Source organism: Pelmatolapia mariae, linkage group LG18 (genome assembly GCF_036321145.2).
Source record: "Pelmatolapia mariae isolate MD_Pm_ZW linkage group LG18, Pm_UMD_F_2, whole genome shotgun sequence".
NCBI lineage: Eukaryota > Metazoa > Chordata > Actinopteri > Cichliformes > Cichlidae > Pelmatolapia > Pelmatolapia mariae.
The window spans coordinates 30,986,502-31,006,827 of record NC_086243.1 but is presented as its reverse complement, the minus strand read 5'-3'; the positions used below and the strand labels follow the sequence as shown (position 1 = coordinate 31,006,827).

General features: G+C 41.2%; 1 protein-coding gene across 5 annotated transcripts in view; it reads left to right on the top strand.

Annotated features, from left to right (window-relative positions):
• The window catches only part of LOC134617626 (disco-interacting protein 2 homolog C), a 207,377-nt gene that overhangs the window by 150,849 nt on the left and 36,202 nt on the right, over positions 1 to 20,326 (top strand). For all 5 annotated transcript variants that reach the window (XM_063462935.1, XM_063462933.1, XM_063462934.1 and 2 more), the window contains 14 exons: positions 1,487 to 1,578; positions 6,418 to 6,528; positions 8,994 to 9,117; positions 12,622 to 12,731; positions 13,698 to 13,800; positions 13,937 to 14,001; positions 14,732 to 14,825; positions 14,921 to 15,040; positions 15,688 to 15,802; positions 16,706 to 16,845; positions 17,408 to 17,544; positions 17,624 to 17,832; positions 18,171 to 18,285; positions 20,094 to 20,295. In XM_063462935.1, the coding sequence (XP_063319005.1) occupies positions 1,487 to 1,578; positions 6,418 to 6,528; positions 8,994 to 9,117; positions 12,622 to 12,731; positions 13,698 to 13,800; positions 13,937 to 14,001; positions 14,732 to 14,825; positions 14,921 to 15,040; positions 15,688 to 15,802; positions 16,706 to 16,845; positions 17,408 to 17,544; positions 17,624 to 17,832; positions 18,171 to 18,285; positions 20,094 to 20,295 (1,737 nt within the window). The remainder of the gene's footprint in view (positions 1 to 1,486; positions 1,579 to 6,417; positions 6,529 to 8,993; positions 9,118 to 12,621; positions 12,732 to 13,697; positions 13,801 to 13,936; positions 14,002 to 14,731; positions 14,826 to 14,920; positions 15,041 to 15,687; positions 15,803 to 16,705; positions 16,846 to 17,407; positions 17,545 to 17,623; positions 17,833 to 18,170; positions 18,286 to 20,093; positions 20,296 to 20,326) is intronic.

The following is a 20,326-nucleotide window of genomic DNA, read 5'->3' as shown; positions in this document are numbered from 1 at the left end:
TTGCACGCCCACCTTGGCTTCATTTTTAAGCCCTGGAGCTTGCTGCTTTATCTTTGTCTTTCTAGAATAAAAAAACAAAACCAAACAAAAGTACTTTAAATTTTTCTTAATTAAAAAAAAATCAACCAATGAGAACTCACAGGAATAGACTTTTTTTTTCTTGTACTATAGCATTGATTAGGAGGACATATTAAAAATCTTTAGGATTTATTTCAAGATAAATGATACATTTCAAAAATTCCATGCTGAGTTTCAGCTTTTTTATTTTTGGACTCCAGTAGAGTCCACCAATGTACAGCTTCTCTCTGTGCATTCTTCACAGTCCAGAATCATTATATTCATCATTATGTTTATCTCATACTGGGAATTGGTTCAGATCCTTAGTTTATCCCAAAATCAATAAGAGGCAGTCAGAGGAAATAAAAGTCCACAGGTCCACCAGTAGATAAGTTCGTTTATAATTTTCTCCAACAAGCTTTCCTGACATCACCTGTAAACAACAGGACGTAGGGTGCTTCGCTTTTAAGAAATGATGTTTGTAGCTGATGTTTATCTGCAGTTAACTTCGCTTTTTGTGGTCCAAACTGTCTATTTTCCTCCTGGGATCCTAAAGCTTTTCTTCATTTCATTAGTTCAGACAAACACCAGGAAAAAAAAACTCATTTAGCATAAAAAAACCAAGAAAGAATTCATGCTGGATCGCCCATGCATAATATCTGCATCTGCCAGTCTGAATTAGGGGGGAAAAAGAAATAGGAAGGAAATTGATTCCATTGTTGTGAGTTACTGCATTAATGAACAGAGCGGGGTCCGTCTGGCAGGGAAAATGAAACCGATCAGAAAGATCAGATAATATTTAATAACTTTGTATTTACAGGGAGATTGAAAGTTCCTTTGACAGCCACCTTCTGGAAGAAGAAAGTATTTTTAAACTGTTTTGCAAGCGCTTGGTTTGTGCTACCTAAAGTTTAAAGTAACAGCTGCACATATCTAGACACTGAATCTCTTTATCTGTTTAATGTCATCCTAATGGAGCCTATATGACTTCCTTTAATGTCCCGAGGCTTTGACCATTACTGCAAAGTATCAGCCTGCATGGATCCAATTACACCAAAGTCACGAGGAGCGTTTGATTTATTGGATGTTATGAAATCTATATGATTATCTTCATAGCAGTCCGCCCGCAAGGTGTACCGTCAAACTTCAAAGTATTTTTAAAATCATGTGTCATATCAGTGCTGTAATTTGTTACATATGGGGGCTCATGTTGTCATCCTCTGTTCCCACAGAGATATTTCTTTCATGCTTTTATTGGGTACAGAAAGGTTTCCTGACAGTCCACTCCTTGATTTCTACAGGATGTATTTCATCAACAACATCTTGACCTTGTTATCGGTCACTTCAAACCGTTTCTCAAAGACGTGCTTCACCTTTTGTCTGTCTGCACGAGATATTGTGTGACGTCATCGTTTAAATGTTTTTGCAGGTAAACTGTGGTCCAGAAGTGTGAAGGTGGCGTACAATCTGCTGCACAAACTGGGAACCAAACAAGAACCGCTCGTGAGACCTGGAGACCGGGTGAGTGAGGCAGAAACATTCATGATGCTGATGGGCTGAGATGGAGAGAGCCACAGAGAGAACAAAGGGGCAGATTTTCCAAGGGGGGAAAATGAGTGCGAGGCCACAATTGGGGGAAAAAGAGAAAAGGATCTGCAAGTGATCTGCTAACACAGAAACAGGCAGTTCTTTCCAATAATGCGTTGTAGGGTCATCAGATGTGGCTTTATGAGACACCCAGTCAACCGTCAGACCTCAGGTCTTGACATGGGAGGTTGTTTTAGTTTATTTTAGCTCGCTTTGTTTGGTTTCTGTGTTATTTTTTTTAAATTGTTATAAGTTTAGAGTAGGTTATGTAATCCAATACGATTGAGACACTCCCATGTAGTGTCAGTAAGTGTGTGCACAAGCGCCTCATGCAGGAACTGCACTGTTTGCAGCTCCCACATTGGCTTCAGTTTTCAGCTCCGGAGGGTGTTTCTTTTTTAGTTTATATTTTTTGTTTATTTGTTTTTTTAAAAACTGAAAGGATTGAGCGGTGAGCCTGTTCACTGTCCATGGTACTGAAACCTAAAAACTGTGCATCATGAGGCTTACCGAAGTGTTAAAGTTGATTAATATGCTGCTTTACTTCACGGAGAAAGAACATCGGGTCAGTAAATGAAGGTTGTTGTAGCGACATCGGCCACATTTTTTCTAGTTCATGTTGTCTTTGAGTGAGGACAACTTGAGGTTAGAAAACAACTCTGTGTTCTTCTTCTAACAAAATGTTTTGCAAAGCGTGTTAAGACTGCATTTGTCATTCGGTTAAGTATTGCTGCAGTTGGCTACTAATTGGCTGCTGTAAACTTTAGAAATTGTTGCTGTATGATTCATTTCTATGCACTCTTTTTAAAATTTTGGAACTAAGTGAAACTCGTAAAATTCATATGCAGGGAAGTTAGCAAGAAAAAGAAGTGTGACCATACGTTTCTATGTCTAACGTTTCACTGCAGGTTTTTTCTTTTTTAATCCTTTCAGACAGATAACAGTCCTGAAGGTCGCTGTGTTCCTGGATAGTAATTATAATTGATTTTCATTGCTATCACCGGGCAGTCAGACTGGTTTACCGTTTCAGTACATTTTCTCTTTTCAACCTTCTGTTTTGTTCAGACCTGTCAGTAACAAGTGACACATTTTTCCTGCGTATGACACTTTTCATCAACAAGGAAGCTGTCAGAGCGGTTTCCTGAAGCAATTCCTTTTTTTCCACCATCAAAGAAATGTGTCAATTTAGTTTTTTTCCACCCAGAACCTTTGGTGCGTGTCCTCCCCTCTCTCCTCTCTCGCTTCTACAGCTTCACTTTAATACTCTATAACAAGAAAAATGCTACAGCATAATATTTGTAAGAAGTTATTCCAGTGAGCTATTATAAAGCATCCTGTATAAAGAGCTGGACTCACAAACATCAGCCTCTTCCCGCTTTTTTTCTTTTGGTATTTGTAAATCAAAAAGCAGCGAGAGAGTTTGTTGACGTCACCTCTCAGGATTTTTGCAAAATCCTTTGTAACCCACCACATGGAGGTTACTTAATACTTTAAACATGGACTCTTGCATTGTGCTTCCTTTCTTCTGTTCCATTCTAATCATCACGTTATGCTCAGAGCCCCCTGTTACCCAACACTCCACATGCCTCCACACATGAAATCATGCTTAAGTGGAAAAAGGTTCAGTAATGGTCCCACATGTTTCTGCTGCCACGTGACACCCATACTTCTTGCCCCTCGTTCTTCTTTATTTTAAGCTTAATTTCCAGCTCAGTGGGAGACTGAGTCAAGACTGGCTCCATGCCAGCGTGTGAAGTTTTCAGCCAGAAGGCTGTGTCTTTTAATTACATTGCAAATTCTTTCCCCTGTAATTTGTTTAGAAGACATTTTTGCTGGAGCTTTTAGAGAAATTACACTGCATATTTTCAGTATCTCACCTGAGCAGAGTGCTTTGCAGAACGATTAAACAAATAGGTTTCAACAGGAGAATGTTTAGAAAGCCGATGAGATTTAATTACACGCGAGCAACAATAAAGGAGTTGTTACTTTATGAAATTACGTTAGAGGTTTTGTGTTTCTGTGCAGAGAAACAAGTTCAGTAAGATTTCAGGGAATGATGCTGCTGAAGAATCAGATTAAACTGTGGATGTGGTTTCTCTTTAAAAAGTCCTCTTGTGCCAAGTTTTGTTTTTGAATTACATTTTTAATATGACATCATTATTGCCAGGGGACTGCAGATCCAAACGAACCCCAACTCTGGCACAGAGCATCAAATGGCAGTAAATTTCAAAATTTTCATACAAAATGAGTTTTTTAAAAAGCTGTGGTGTCATGTGACACGGGGGGAGTCATTACAGAGGTGTAAAAACTAAAATGAGAAAGGAGTAAAAAACATTTCCCAGAGCCTCTGAGCGCCACACAATCATCAAGTTCATTAAATTCAATACATTATTTCTTTTATTTTTTTATTATTACATTCACTTAGATTTTTACTTTTATATTACTTTTTAATGAGAGCGTTATATATTTTAATCCTTACCAGCACCGAGACCTGAATAACGTCATCTCGTTCTTTCATTTATCTTTATGATGAATGACAGTAAAGAACTTTCAACTGAGAAGTGTTAATCCCATAATGCACGGTGCACTCAGTAGCACCTGTCCAGTATGACGGATGGATGGATTGTCTGAGATTTGCACTGAATTTCTCTTTTTTTCCTATTGTTGTCACATGCATATCCTTCAAATCAAAACATGCATATGATATTTCTTCTGGTGTTTAAGTTTGAGGTTCGAAGCCATCGCCACTGTGATTGTGCTGTAGAAACAGGTAAAGGTAGAAATGGTTCATTTACTTATTGAAGTCCAGGCTCTGGCTGCTGGACTGGGGGTCAGCGTACACCCGTCTTTAACACCGCTCTGGGTTCTTCACTAGCTTTGTGTTAGCATGCTGTCTGTGCAGATACTTGTATTAGCAGTCTAATGCAGTTATTTCATGCAGTTTGAACTTCACCATCACACAAAAGTATCATATTTCATTCCTGATTGTATACAAGTGCACAGGAAGTGTTTTTTTCTTCTAAGCTTTCATTGTGCAGATAATTGAAGGACCCATGCTTGTATTAACATCATTGTAACTGTGATGTCCATTACCACTACAGAACACAACGCTGCAACATGTAACTAGTTAATGGCATAGTGTGTTGCATTAGAGACGTTCTTTTTGTGTCATTGCTGTTATGCAAGTCTTGTTGAGATCGGGTTTCCTCACTGCAGAAAGAATGCTTAACGAGGATCAGATGTAAGTTGGAATAATTTAGTATTTACTTGGTACCAAAGAAAGCTGATGCAACAGCATATCTTTACAGTTTGTATTATCTCAGTTCTGACATTGTTCTTCCACTGAGATCATTTTTCTATTTTCAGACAGATTTTCCTCTTTATTCATTCAGTACCTTCTAGTCTTCTAGCCCAGCTTTCTGATTTTTCATGAAGCAATGAATAGCTCTGCATGTTTTGCATCAAGAATTTCCAGTGAATGCATGGCAGTTCAGTTCAATTCAGTTTTATTTATATAGCACCAAATCACAATAACGAGACTCTTTAAATTACATACGTGCAGTGTTTCCTGACATGCACTCTGCAGCCTTTACAAGCAGAAAACGTGAATCTCTCTGCTGTCGTTTACAAATGAAACCTGACCCGCTTCAATGAGGCGTGCACATGTCAACAATAGCCCTGTTAAAGCATCGTTACACCACTCTCATTCATTCAGGTGCACTTAGCTTATACCGCCAACTCTCTGCCACACACACACACACACATTAACACACACACATCCACTCTTGTGGTGTACTGTACTGTATATGGAAGCTATTAAGCACTTAAGCAGGGGTCCACCATTATCATCACAGCATGCAACTGGAGCTGAACTGGACCAAAATGCTAGAGCGCGAGATAACGGCCTAGCTGTGACGTAGAAAGCGGGTTGATGGGTTCATGCTCTGTGGACACGATAGTGGAGAGAAGTTTGTATCTTTGCACTAATACTGTAAATACTGTACGTCACCAAAACTGTGTGAAACTTATGAAACACAGTCAGAAAGTTGCGAGGGAGTGAAAGACACAAGTTGATGGCATTAAAGGAGAAATTGTCCAAATTTACGTTAGCGCAATCTCTTTAGGTGTAGCTTGTTTACTGAGACAAATCAAAATTTTAGCATTGATTTTTAGTGTATTCTGTGTGTTTTTAATGAGAGCTGTTAAAACGGCATCCAGTAGTTCAGAAGTTTAAGTTAAACTTCAACGTGCTAACAGGTTTGAAGACAGACGACTGGAATGAGAAGGAGGACTGTGAACAGGAGAATGTGAAGTAAAAGATATTTGAAAGTAGAGGAGGTATTAAACAGAACAAAGAAAGTAGAAGGAGAGGAATAGAGAAAGTGAAAGAGGGAGGGATGTTGACCAGATGCCCCCTAAATGATTCAGCTTTGTTCTTCTCTGGTTCTCTGGCGGCAGCTCCTATCAGCCATCAGCATCCAGCATCACAAACACAAAACATGCTCCTTTCCTGACTTCGTTGCTGCCTTGTCTGCTCTCTCTCGCTCTCTCTCTTGAGTAAAACAAAAACCTCTGAAATCCTTTCAGATGTGATATTTCAGGCTGTGATTGGTTTAAATGTAACTCCTGGTTTGGTTTGAATAACCAAATATTTTTTGTTTATTGCCTTAACCATCAAGGCAACATCATCACTTTCCCTCCATCCTGAAATTTCCAAAGATTTCTTCCTGTTTTAATCTGTAACACATGTATTATGTCTCATTCTGCCTGTAGGTGGCGCTAGTTTTCCCTAACAATGACCCCGCCTCCTTCATGACAGCCTTCTATGGCTGCTTGCTGGCTGAGGTGGTTCCTGTGCCAATAGAAGTACCGCTGACCAGGAAGGTAAGAGGAAAACCGCATTCGATGTCTAATTAAAATTTAAGGAATAGTGAAAAATATGTGGACGTTAAATATTGCTATATGGTGAAAAGTATTTTGTAATATTAAAAAAAGGCAAAACACCAGCCAGCAAACTGCAGTTTAATACAAGTAGAAGAAACCTTGATACTAATTTACATAAAACTGGATATAAACTGTTTATTAAAAAGAAATGGAAGCAGTATCCTTAATAAAACAGTAACTTTTATTATTTTTTGCACCCATGCTTGTTTTATTTAATAGTGCAGTCCTCAATTTTTCTTAGTATGGACGGGTCTGAAGACTGTAAAGCTGTTTAAGGGTCAGATCATTGTTATAGTAGTTTTTTGGCTGCAGTATTTTCTGTTCAGACGGTGATTGTTGAAAAGGTGCGATGTGATTTCCAATGTTTGTGTGGCCGATAGCAGTGTTAACAGGCCACCATGACTACAGGCTTCCTCGATGATTAATGGCGTCACGTTCAGGGATCTAGTTCAGAATTCAGGGAGCGTTCATGGACCTTTGAGTGTCACGTCTCCTCAACAGCATCTAACAAAAAGGAGGCTGTAAACTAATCATGGGGTTGAAGGTTGGATAGCCACCCCCTCCACATGTTTTGCTCAAGTTCAAGTTGATCCTGACAGGAGGTTTTGGATTTCTTCATTGCTTCATAGCCGGTGTGAGAGTCCAGGTTACTGAGAAACACACTGTAAAGACTAAGAAGGCACAACAGATTTGCATGCATTGATTTCAAACAGCAAAAGTGATTGACTTGTTCTAATAAAATCTTCTTAGCTTTAGCAGTTCATCAAGTAGGAAATGTGACGCACACCATTTGTTTTTTGCTGTACTTTCACTGCATCGGTGGTACTGGTGCACTGTCTTCAGGCACAGGATATTTGCATATAAAGGCCACAACAAAGCTCAATGTCTTGGCTGCTGCTCAACAAGAAAAGGATCCATGCCCGAGCTGAACTGCAGGTAACTGGATTACCAGTCTGCAGTGCTCAGTTATCAGTTACCTTGCAGTTTGTTTCGAATCTCTTAGATTACCAAATACCCAAGACAACAAGAATAATTCACACAGGTTCAGACATGCTCTGCTTTATATCATGAGGAGGGGATTGGTCATTAAATGCAAATAAAGGTTGACAATGAGGAGTTTCAAAAACAATTTGATAACATTTCTATTTAAATGTCGTCTTATTTTCTGAAGTGAAACTGCATGAGCAGGTTGAACAGAGGACGTGCAGCAGAGTCATGCAGTGCAGAGCTAATTCACACCAGTCAGTGGAGCTAATGCAACACTGGGGGGGATAGCACTGAAAACATGAGTCATTGGAAGGCACTTTGTGATTCAACACAGAGGACGCTGAGCTTTGCTGAGGTGTAATGAGAGCCAAATGTCTCTGAAGAAGCGACTGCGCTGCTGCTGCTGTCGTACATTTGTCTGAGTCATCGTTTGGACTGAGTGTAGCTCCGCATTGTAATATCCTCTGGGAGGAACCAGGAGGGCTGGTGTGAGTCTCGTAGTCAGTGTGGATTTCTGATGATCAGCCTAGTGATCACTTCACTACACCTTCCTGTCAGGCTGATTGTTTATAGAGAGAAGCAGGTAAATTATGACGTGCATGATTCAAAGCATCGAATCTGCACTGAGCAACGAGGAAACAGCAGCAGGAACCGACAGAAACGCAATATTTCCATCATGTTTTCCCACATGGTTTTCCATCTTCTCACGTTGACTGTTGCTCTTTTATTTCATTAATAATGTTTCTATGGCACCCAGCGAGAGCTGTTTATCTCACTGTGCAACACCTACACTTACTAATTAGCATTTTAAAGTTTGCTATTTAGTGCTTAACCAGGAAGAGAGGACTCCCGAGATCTGAGATCTCCTTTGTGCTTTGACCAACGTAGGCAGCAGCTTAATAGGCATTGGTTGCATCATGATAGATGCACCTTATACACACACCACAGAGCAGGATGCACAGAAATGTTTACTCTTTATGCTGTGCAATTAGGATAAAGAGTAAGAAGCATTAAACAATAAATACTTTGAGGCTAAATAACAGATAAAGATATGAATATTGGGTCTAACAGAGAAAGCAAAGAGCAGACGTAACATTTGTAGACTGATGTAACTGCCTCAGAGTCGTTTAAAATCAGCTTGATTTCAGCTGATTTCAAGCAGAGGAGGCAGTGAGCTTTAGGGGAAGATAAAAGAAATCATTCTTGGGAGTTTCAGGAATAATTTCTTATATTTAGAAATTAGTTTGTAATATCACAGTTGAACCAGCGAACCTGACAATTTCACATAATCAGCACTGTAGATTTCCCCTTTCATGACTCTTATAGAACAGAGAAGCTGATGATGACCACAAAGCACTTTCACATTGATTCCAATCCTGCTGATGAATCACAGATCAATGGTCTTTGTCTCTCTGCAGGACGCCGGCAGTCAGCAGATCGGGTTTCTGTTGGGGAGCTGTGGAGTGACTGTAGCTCTGACCAGTGACGCCTGCCATAAAGGGTTACCCAAGAGTCCCACTGGAGAGATCCCACAGTTTAAAGGTCAGAGGCACATGAAATTTATTCGTAAAAACATCCATACATGCATCTTTAATCCTCATACAAACACCAGTATTGAATAAATCTAGACTGCAGTGGGGATTGTAGTTTAGAAATAAATCAGCGTCCGTCTTTTGAAATTTGTAGAAAAACTGCAACTTTTAACCGAAACCATTAAAAATCTTTAACGTGCTTTTTATGACAAGTTCTGCTCAAATTTGAGTTTTTCAAACACGTCATTATTTTAAATAATCCGTTTAGAAAGCAATTGTATTAAAATAATTTTACAAACACATCGGGGCAACTGAAAGTTGATAAGGCAGTGAGTGGTGTCAAACAGAAGGCCCGGGGACCAGAGTTGGCCCTCCAACGAATTCAATCCGGCCCGTTGGGAAAACGTAAAGGAGAGCAGAGATTTTGGACTTCTCTGTATTTTTACAGCTTTTCTTACTAATAAAATCCCCCCCCATGGCCATGCACTAAAGCAATTAAATAACAGATAAACAATTAATTGTTAATTAACGTGTAATTTCACACATTTATCTCTTACAGTTTAAACGCTGATTTAAGGCAAACATGAGGCCTGCAGGTCAGCTGTGTAAGGGTTTCACTGCTAAAGCACTTTTTCTGTAAACTGTTTGATCTGATTTCTGCAGACCAAACTGTGTGTGAGGCTGTGTGTGACATGTAAATGAATTAAATCCAGATATGTTTGGGTCTGGATGTGATTGTCATTTTTCGTTGTGGCCCTCGGTGAAATTGAGTTTGACACCCCTGCAGGGAGGTGGGATAATCCATTAAAACAAAGCACATCATGAAGGTAAAAGTGCATCTTCTGCCAAAGCTGGTGCTCTTTTTTGCATTTTTAAAGAAAGTGGTCCATGTTTTGTTGCTTTGCTCCAAATCTCCACTAGTTTTATGAAATGATCCTCAGTGATTTTTAGTATAATCTCACTGGCAAACAGACGAGCCAAGCAAACTCTCTGTGAGCAATCACAAAAATCCCCCTGAGCTCTTTCCATTTCTTGAGGCGCAAATCCACAAAAATATAACAGTAACCTTTATTTAAATCACAAATTCGAATCTTAATCCACCGCCAGACTCTTGCAATTATCAGGACTGAACATGATGTCCTGACAATGCGGCGTTTAAAACTTTCAAACTAGCTGAACGAGACTGCAGACAAACACGTGGTTCAGAGTTCAGTGCCTGGTCCCGCTGTTCAGTTGGATAAATGGACAGACTGATGACTGCAGACAGCTGGGTTTGAGTAATGAATGACAAGGAGACAGAGAGAGAGAGAGTCAGAGAAGTGGTAATGTAAGTCGATAGCAAAATAACTGACAGGACTGAGGGAAGAGAAATTTGGATGCAAGTCATGTGATAGATGGAGGAAAAAGAGACATTAGCGGTGAACAAAAAGAGAGAATCTCCTGCTGATTAATAACCACTGTTTGCTTTGCAGTAATGGATGTATAAATAGCAACATCATGCTAGCAGATTTATTGCTCCTCATTCAGCCTGGATTTAGTGTGTGTGTGTGTGTGTGTGTCATTAAAGTGGAGTGCTCCTCTTATTGATCAGCAGGCTATAAGCTCATCTCGTTCTGATTGTTTCTTCTGTCTCGCTCCCCTGCAGAATCAGCAGCAGTAAATTCAGGCATTAACAGCCTTCATGTACTCGGGATTCTGCATTCACTCGTTTTCATCCGTGCAACAGCTCAGCACGGAGAAAAACATCCTCATAATAATAATAATTTGTCTTTGTGAGGGCGGCAGTCGCTCTTACAGCACAGTTTTCACACGTTATTGTTTTGCTTATATTCACAAACTGGTGTGATTGCGACTCAGCATTAAAGGTTGGTAATTTGATCTGCGTCTCATCCAGGATGCCAGAATGAATCACACACTGACTCTGAGTTTGTCTCTTTGAATTAAAACATCTGCAAAGACAATTAAGAGATGAGGTGCAGCAGATTAATGAGACGTGAACTGAGAAACTTTTTGTTTGTTTGTTTGTTTTATGACTTCAGTTTCAAACAAACTCTGTGATAGTTGTCAGTTGTTCCAAGTTATTATTCAGCATTCTCAGTTTTCCATGACTCAATGAATGAGGCTCAGTTTGCAGCCCACACTGTAACTCACTACATACATGTGTGGGTGGATGTCACACATTGGTTTGTGCAGTGTTGACGTTAGCCACGTTAGCTTATGCTACTGTAACACGATGGAAAACAGTGACTGGAGACCACAGAGTGGACTGCGACCAATCACAGTCAGCTGCCGTCTTTAAATCGACTTTGGTGCATCAAGACGGTGATAAATTAGCAATAAGATGGAATCATTCTGCTGTTAGTTTTCATTAAGTTCACATTAACTGCTTGTACTCAGAATCCAGCTCCAACCTCATACATTTATACATTTTTCCATTAAATTCACAAAGTGACGACGATTTAACTGCACAATGACAACTCAGTAACTTACTGTTGTTATATAGAGATATAACCAGAACACTACCTGAATACTAATCTGTCTGTTCGGTAGTTGGTGTTTGGTCCACCAGGGCCTCCGCTCCAGGCCCAACACACATTGCACCCAGCCCCTACGGCACCTGCTGCAGGACATGGGCCTACAGGAGGATGGGGCCATGTCCCTTTTTCAGGCTGTACCTGGCAGGCCCCATGGACTAAGGCTGGGCCACCAGACGGTCGCCCTCGGGCACCCACCCCAGGCCTGGCTCCAGGGCGGGGCCCCGGTAACAGTATCCCAGGCAGGGTGAACTGTTCCCTCGATGGTCTTGTCATAGGGGTCTTTTGAATTGCTCTTTTCCTGGTCCCTCACCCAGGACCAGTTTGCCATAGGTGACCCTACCAGGGGACAAAAGCCCCCCGACAACATAGCCCCTGGGATCCCTGGGACACAGATACCCCTCCACCATGATAAGGTAGTGATTCATGGAAGAGTTGACTTGTTTTGTGCATCTGACAAGGATGCCTCCTGGGTGCCTCCTGGGTGAGGTGTTCCGGGCATGTCCCACCAGGAGGAGGCCCCGGAGCAGACCCAGGACACGCTGGAGGGATTATATCTCTCGGCTGGCCTGGGAATGCCTTGGTGGTGTTCCCCTGGACAAGCTGGAGGAGGTGGCCAGGGAGAGTGAGGTCTGGGCTTCTCTGCTTAGGCTGCTGCCCCTGTGACCCGGCCCCAGAAGAAGATCGATGGATAATTTGTCTGCATTTTTATATTTGTCGTCTTCATGTAAATAAAACCTTGTTGCACTGTCAGCAGCTGTTGCAGCAAAGCAGTGAAGTCCAACATTTCAGTTCTGTCAAAGAGAGAAATCTAAAAGCATTCATGTTGCTTTCTGTTCCTTTTCATAGTCAAATAACAGAATAAAGTTAATGTTTTTCTAAAAAAAAAAAAAAAAAAGGCTAAGTGGAGTAAAATAATCCTTTAACCAGAAACACGTGAATGTTAAAGGGATGTTTGTTTTGTCTCCATGTGCATCCAGGCTGGCCGAAGGTGATGTGGTTCGTCACGGAGTCCAAACACCTCTCCAAACCACCCCGAGACTGGTTCCCACACATCAAGGAAGCCAACCAGGACACTGCCTACATCGAGGTAACTCAAACGATGACAGAAACACAGATGCATGTTCTCGTCAGGGCATCAAAACATTTCCACCTGTGTTGTTTCAGTCGTGAAATCAATGCTGCTACATGTCCTCCAGATTAGAATCTCACCACAGCTTGGTGGACGCTTTGCTGCTTCTCAGCCGGCCGCCGCTAAATTCTGTCGTCCTGTCTGATTGATTTGAATCTGCCTAACGTCTCTAGTAATTGCACGGGCAGCCAGGTGAAATGTCTCCCTGATTGCTCTGCAGATTGAAAAAGGCTTAAAGGAAAATGATTAAAGAAAACGGACGATTGAAAAATGACCTTTTATTTTTAACAGAAGCCACGAATCAGTCGAGACGGACGAAAGTACTGCGGTGCACTTTATAGTGGCTTAAAAAGAAATGTTAGTTTTTCAGTGACGCGCGCATAAGATTAAAAAAGAAAAATGTTACGACTCAGAATGATTCATAGCTTTAAAAGCGACCCATAATGTGCGTTTGTCCGACTGATGTCAGACTTTTCAGACAGAGGAGATATTATTTTGTGCAGACTCACTGATTACTGTCACTGCACAGCACTCAGACATCATTTAGGTTTTTGGGAAGTTAGTGTAAAAAACAAGCCTTAAATTTAACAATCAATATTTTTAAAAATTGCTTATTGACTGAGCTGCAGACACTAATTTGACTCTAACTCCACTAAAAAACTGAAACATGGACGTGGATGTTCTGGGTCTCGTAGATACTTCAAGTAAACACAGTCTGTAAATAAAAGATGGGGGAAAAAGTCTGTGGGGGGGAAGTGGTGGTTCGAGGAACTGCAGTTTTTGGTGCTTCCATTTTGGCTCTCGTTCCTGCTTGGAAGAAGCCCACGTGGAATTTTTCTGTTCCAACATTTTTGTGTATCGACGATCGTCACGCACGCGGGAACAAACCGCCTCGTCACTCTGCTTCTGTTTCTGTCTGTCCAGTATAAGACGTGTAAGGACGGCAGCGTCCTCGGAGTGACGGTGATGAGGATAGCGATGCTCACGCACTGCCAGGCCATCACACAGTCCTGCTCATACACAGAAGGTAGTACACACATTTACTCTTGTTGATTAAACCTCTGAACAGCGCTGCTGTCCTGCTACGGTCTGCTGTTTCTCTCTGATCCTCAGATGTCGAAGTTTGACTTGCTCTGTTTCTGTTTCTCTCTCTTTTCCTGCAGCTGAGACCATTGTGAATGTACTAGACTTCAAGAAGGATGTAGGACTGTGGCACGCCATCCAGACAGTAAGAAAACTTTTGTATGAAACTACAATTCCAAGACGATAGTTTTGTTAAACAAACTCTTTGCCTCAAATATGAATTTACTTTAAAAAAATGTAATTGCAGTTAAAAAGCAAGTTTGCTCCCCAGAACTTGACATATATAACATACATGAAGTGAGACATGCTCTGTAAAATCTACTTAAATTACTAAAAGTTCCCAGTTCACAGTGTTTATTGCAGTTGTTATATGAATTAATTTTAAATGTATATATTTACTGCCCAGTTACACTTTCCTCCTCCTGGTGCTGAAGTTCTGCATCTTACCCCATTTCGATCCACCACACGTGCCCATATTCAGTCCAGCTGTGATTATAAATATCAGTTCTCCACCCAGTCCGGCTTTAATGTACACCTCGAAGTCTTAGCCAGATTAAAATGAAGCCCAATCTGACACCATCCGGGTACCAGAGGCAGAACAAACCTGAGCGCGCTGACTTTTGGCCTCAGTTTGCTCAGTTCAGCGGCTCTCTGCCGTCAGATTAATGCAGTGCAGTAAAGGAAACAGCATTTCTTTCCGAGCTGTGGTGGAGTGTAACGTGCCTTTGAGGAGAAAATACTCAGGTCAAATACTCACGTACAGTATGTGAGTAAATCTGAGCTGAAAATGAAAATAATCAGCTTTCTGTCCGTTTCACTTCTTTAACTCTGCACATCTTCATCTCTGTTAATGTGTCTCTGTGTGTGTCTGTCAGAGTGTGATGAACATGATGCACGTCATCAGTATTCCCTACGCCCTCATGAAGGTCAACCCGCTGTCCTGGATCCAAAAAGTCTGCCAGTACAAAGGTGACATAACGTATCTGATGTGTCTCCTTCTGTTTGAAATGACAAATTCAGTCATTTAACAGCAGTAATTTGAACCGGCGATGTTTTATTTCCAGCCAAGGTGGCCTGTGTGAAGTCGCGGGACATGCACTGGGCTCTGGTGGCCCACCGGGATCAGCGGGATATCAATCTGAGCTCCCTGCGGATGCTTGTGGTGGCCGATGGTTCAAATCCCTGTAAGCTAACAGTCTTTTTAATATATGTTTAAAGTGTCTCCTTTACCTGCTAAATATCCAACTCACATTTATTTGTACACTGATAATGTTTAGTGATGTAAGATTGGTTTTCAGGAGTTGGGAGCTTCACTGTTAGTGTCCAAGGTCAAAGTTGACCTTCAGAAGAAATATCTAGAAACCATATCAAACAAAAGGGCATCAAAAACATCATAAAACATCTAAGTTAGTGTAGGCCTTACCCTGTGTTCTCTGAGTGCTCTTATTCCAAATATGTTTTAGTAGGTTCAGATCAACTGACTGACGATGAGGCGGCGTTTCTCCTAAAACATTGCTGCTGGATTGTTCGTGTACTAACACCTGCAGGGCACTGACACTTTCTGATGGCCCTAATTTTGCTTAAGTGTTCAGTGTATCAAAGTTAACTGAAAAACATTTCTTTATTTATATGTTCTTTTCAAAAAAGTTAACATAAGCCTGTAAAAGATGCCTAAAAGATTACATTTGGAGCTGTGACTGGTTTATTTTATTGGTTAGTTTCTAAAAGCTTGGAAATGAAGAAGTAATCATTAAAACTGGTAAGAAGCAAAACTAGCAATGAGCCGCCTCTGCTTTTGTAAAAAGCCTTTAAGTGTTTGATTGTCTCTCAGGGTCGATCTCGTCTTGTGACGCCTTCCTCAACGTCTTCCAGACGAAAGGTTTGAAGCCGGAGGTCATCTGCCCGTGTGCCAGCTCCCCCGAGGCGCTGACTGTGGCTATACGCAGGTACACTCACACAAACACACACTCTTTTCAGCTGTATTCACCACAAGACACACAGATATAATTAGTTCAAATTTATGTGCTTTCTAGCATTTAAAGACAAACTTTTAGCGAGTTATTTCTACTTTATAATGGCTTTAACCTCCTTCCACTGTCCTTTTTTATTATTTTATGACCTTAAATTTACAGTTTCATAGGTTTTAAAACACTAAACTTACACTTCCACCTCTTTAATCATCCAGTCTGTAGTTCAACATCTGAACGCCACATTTACAACCAGAGCAGCTGCCAGTCACATGTTGGCTTTTCATTTTTTTATTGATTAAAACACTTTGAGGCTGAGTGTTTGCATCTCTGCTTGTGTGTGCTAATAAAGAGCTTTTCCTCGCTGGGTGTGGGGATTATGAGCTCTGTGTTTAGAGGAAAACCTTTAAAATTCACTCACACACATGTTTATACTGGTATTTGTGAGGACCTTCACTGACACACAGCAGTTCTTAGCCTCTAATCCTCACTTCAGCCCAAACTTAATTACCCTTAAAATGTCCTGGTAATGACTGGGGACAGAGTAAGTGCTCTCCTCCCTAAACTGTCCACACTTTCTAAAAACACCCGAACTTTCCAAAAACACTGAAGTTGCATCCTCTTTTCTAAAAAGACGTTTTGCTGTCCTCACATCGCTGAAGTGTTTTGACTTTGTTAAAGTACTGCAACTTTTAAATTGCACTTCCTAAAACTTCTTACTCCTTGGTGTCATAAATATATAGTTTATTTTTATAATACTTTGATTTTCAGGTTATTTGTCTTTACTTCCCCAAGACGTGTCTGCATTCTAAAACAAATTTGTAGCTACTTACTTCTTAAACACACTTCATTCTGATAAATGTTGTGTTCTCCCTCCTGCAGGCCGCTGGAGGAGGGCACCACCCCTCCTGGTCGCGGCATCCTGTCCATGCAGGGTCTGAGTCACGGCGTGATCCGGGTCGACTCGGAGGAGAAACTGTCGGTGCTCACGCTGCAGGACGTCGGCTCCGTCATGCCTGGAGGTGAGACAGATGTCCAAAAAGAGTTTTAACTAAGCACTGCTGAAGTTGTGATACTTTTTTTAATGTATATATATAATTTACATTTGTCCGCTAAAGCCAAAGAGTAGTCTGCTTTCAGCATGATGCCATCATGACTTTGACCGGTTGTTTACTTTATTTTTACATTTATCGAACCTGCACGAGACTTTTGCTTGTTTTGTTTATTTACTGCATGATTTCAGGATTTGTGTTTTTAAGGAGTTATATGTTTTTGGTATTGATGCACTTAATTAAGACCTTAAAGGTAGAGTTAAGGTCATTAAGGTCAAAAAAGAGTAACTGTTGTCCTTATTTCTGCAGGTAAAAATCATGAAATTAGTCAACAAGAGAAAACAGTTTTCTTTCCCTGATGGGAGACGGAGTATTTCCTCCATGCATGGGAGATGGAGGAGGAAATACCTGCCTAACAAATACCTGATTTGAAGTCTGGGAATAGTTAAAACTTTCATTTTAACTTTGCTGTAAGACGACACTGTAACCAGTAAGAATGGATTTCCCAGAGCGTCTGTCTTTCTGCCTGTAGGTCTGATGTGTGTAGTGAAGCTCGAAGGTGTTCCCCAGCTCTGTAAAACAGACGAGATCGGAGAGATGTGCGTTTGTACTGTTGCCACGGGGACCTCCTATTACGGCCTGGCCGGTATGACCAAGAACACGTTCGAGGTGAGAGCGTGAATGCTTCGGTTGTTTATTCATCTTGTGTGCGTTTTGTTTACATGTCGTGTCTTTAAAACCTCTGCAGGTCTTTCCCGTGTCCAACAACGGCACTCCCATCAGCGAGTTTCCCTTCACCAGGACCGGCCTGCTGGGATTCATCGGACCTGCAGGTCTGATCTTTGTTGCTGGGAAGATGGACGGTCTGATGGTGGTCGGTGGGCGTCGGCACAATGCTGACGACATTGTTGCTACGGCGCTGGCTGTGGAGCCCATGAAGTTCGTATACAGAGGACGGTAAGCGTTAATATTGCTTTAATTTCTAAGCAGGACTCAGGTTGTTTCTCGTTATTGTGGAGCTTGTGTTTAATTTACAAAAGTACATCATGTTATACATTCATAGGTGCTTTTACTGCAATATTAAACTGCAAAGAAACTGAAATACATTCATTTATTAGGGAGATGTGGTTCAAACACACATTAACGCAGCCTAACAGAGCAGCGCCACAATAAATCCGCCCCTTCACAAATATTATAAGCTGCTGATTGAACTTTATGGTCATTTTGGTGGCTGGCTGTGTGGAGCGCAGTTAAACTGCATGCAATGAAATGTGCTAATTCTGTGTGTTCTGCAGGATAGCAGTGTTTTCCATCACGGTGCTCCATGATGAGAGGATCGTGGTCGTGGCTGAGCAGCGGCCGGACTCGACTGAGGAGGACAGCTTTCAGTGGATGAGTCGAGTTTTGCAGGTATGCACGCATTTCAGACATGATTGTCATTTCCTGCTGCAGTAGTTTGTTTTTAGCTGCCTGGCTCTGTTCTCGTACCTCTCTCCATTATGATTATGATTAACTTGATTATGACTAGAGCTAGATCAGGTATCAGTGGCAAAGGGCTCATCTGCAGGGATATTTATTCAGTTCAGTTCAGTTTTACACTGGTTGCTATTGAGAGAGCTACTGTAACATGAAGTAAACTAGCAGGACTTAATCCCTGTGATGCCAGTTTTCCATTGTATGAACAACAAAAACCTGTTGAGAGAGTTGACACGACTGAAAATGAGTCATCTCTGACAGATTTAGAAGCAAATTTGGAAAAGAAGAGTGTATAATCCTAGCTATGGTGGTTGTTATAGAACAGGGGTGGGGAACTCCAGGCCTCGAGTGCCGGTGTCCTGCAGGTTTTAGATCTCACCCTGTGTCCCTGTGCCTAACTGCATCTGTACCCCATGTGGCTAACCGGCAGGCATTTTATGTTCTTTTACATGTTTGTGTAAAAGAAAGAAAGAAAAAATTTGTATATACTGATTTTAAATAATATCAACAATTATCAATAAATCAGGAAATAAAAAAACAATATGGTCAGTAGAGCAATGATTAGATAATTCACTTATTTAAATATACTTCAAAAGCTCAGGGCACCATTCATCTGTAGTGAGTGTACTCAGATAGCAAAGTGACTCCGGACTAGACCCACTCCCACTAAAAGTGTATATATCCATGTACACTGACAGTACACTGTTTACCTCAGCTGACAGTGATGTGTGAGACGCGTCCATGTCTGTTTACTCTGGAGCAGGCTGTAAAACTTTGTGGAAGGAGTTAATAAAAGTAGATGACTTAGTGAAGCTCATTTCTGTCTGATGACAACTATACTGAAGTTATAAGAATGCATCAGTTTGTTGGAAGACATAATTACACACTAATCCATGTATATTTATGAATATAATAGCATTTTTCTAATAAATAACCTCAAAGAGTTACTGAGTACTTTTTAACCTGTAATTCTGAGAATTTTGTTGTCAAAAAGTATCTGTGAGCTGTTTTTACCCTTAGCCATGAATGACTGATGTGAGATTGTTGTCAACCCACTGGGTTCGGTAGTGTGGACACCCAAGTTTGAATGCGATAACTTGAAAACGAGCCAACGTAGGATTTTGGAGTTCAAAATCTAAAAATCTAACACAACTTCTGTTTTTGTTTTTTCATCAGAAGTTGGAAAACTGCAGAATAGAACCAGCCCAGTCCTTTAACACAGCAGACACATTTTAACAGCCCACTTGCTGAAGTGACAAAACAGCTCTCACAGCCTCCTTCACTCCCTCAGAGTCATATAAACACACACACAGCTTGTGATACTATATTATGCATTCATACTGTATAGATAAAACCTGAGCTCACAGTCTCTGAGCCAGCGTGGCGACTGTGGCAAAGCTATAAAAGCCGTCTGGAGTTTTAACTGCTGCAGTAAAACCATTTCTCTTTATTCCTTCACCGCTGCAGATTCCGCCTGCGTGTTTTTCCATTTGGTTTGTCGGGTTGCAGAAGCAATCGGTGTTTTCAAAAGAAGCTGAGATGAAACGATGGAGTGTGGACTAGACAATAAACGTCACTGTAGATGGTGACAAATATCATGGATGGCAAAAAATGATCAAACACCAATATTGTAGTATTAAAGCAACAACATAATAATATGATTTATTATCTTAGTTATTACCTTCGATACATTGTTTCATCTATAAATCTAAGCATACCTCTCCCAACACGATGTGTTCCAGGCGATAGACGGTATCCACCAGGTGGGGGTGTACTGCCTGGCTCTGGTCCCCTCCAACACTCTGCCCAAGACTCCACTGGGTGGCATCCACCTGTCCGAGACCAAGCAGCTCTTCCTGGAGGGGGCGCTGCACCCCTGCAACGTGCTCATGTGTCCGCACACCTGCGTAACGAACCTGCCCAAACCCCGGCAGAAGCAGCCAGGTACAGTACGAGGACGAGCGAATACGTGAGA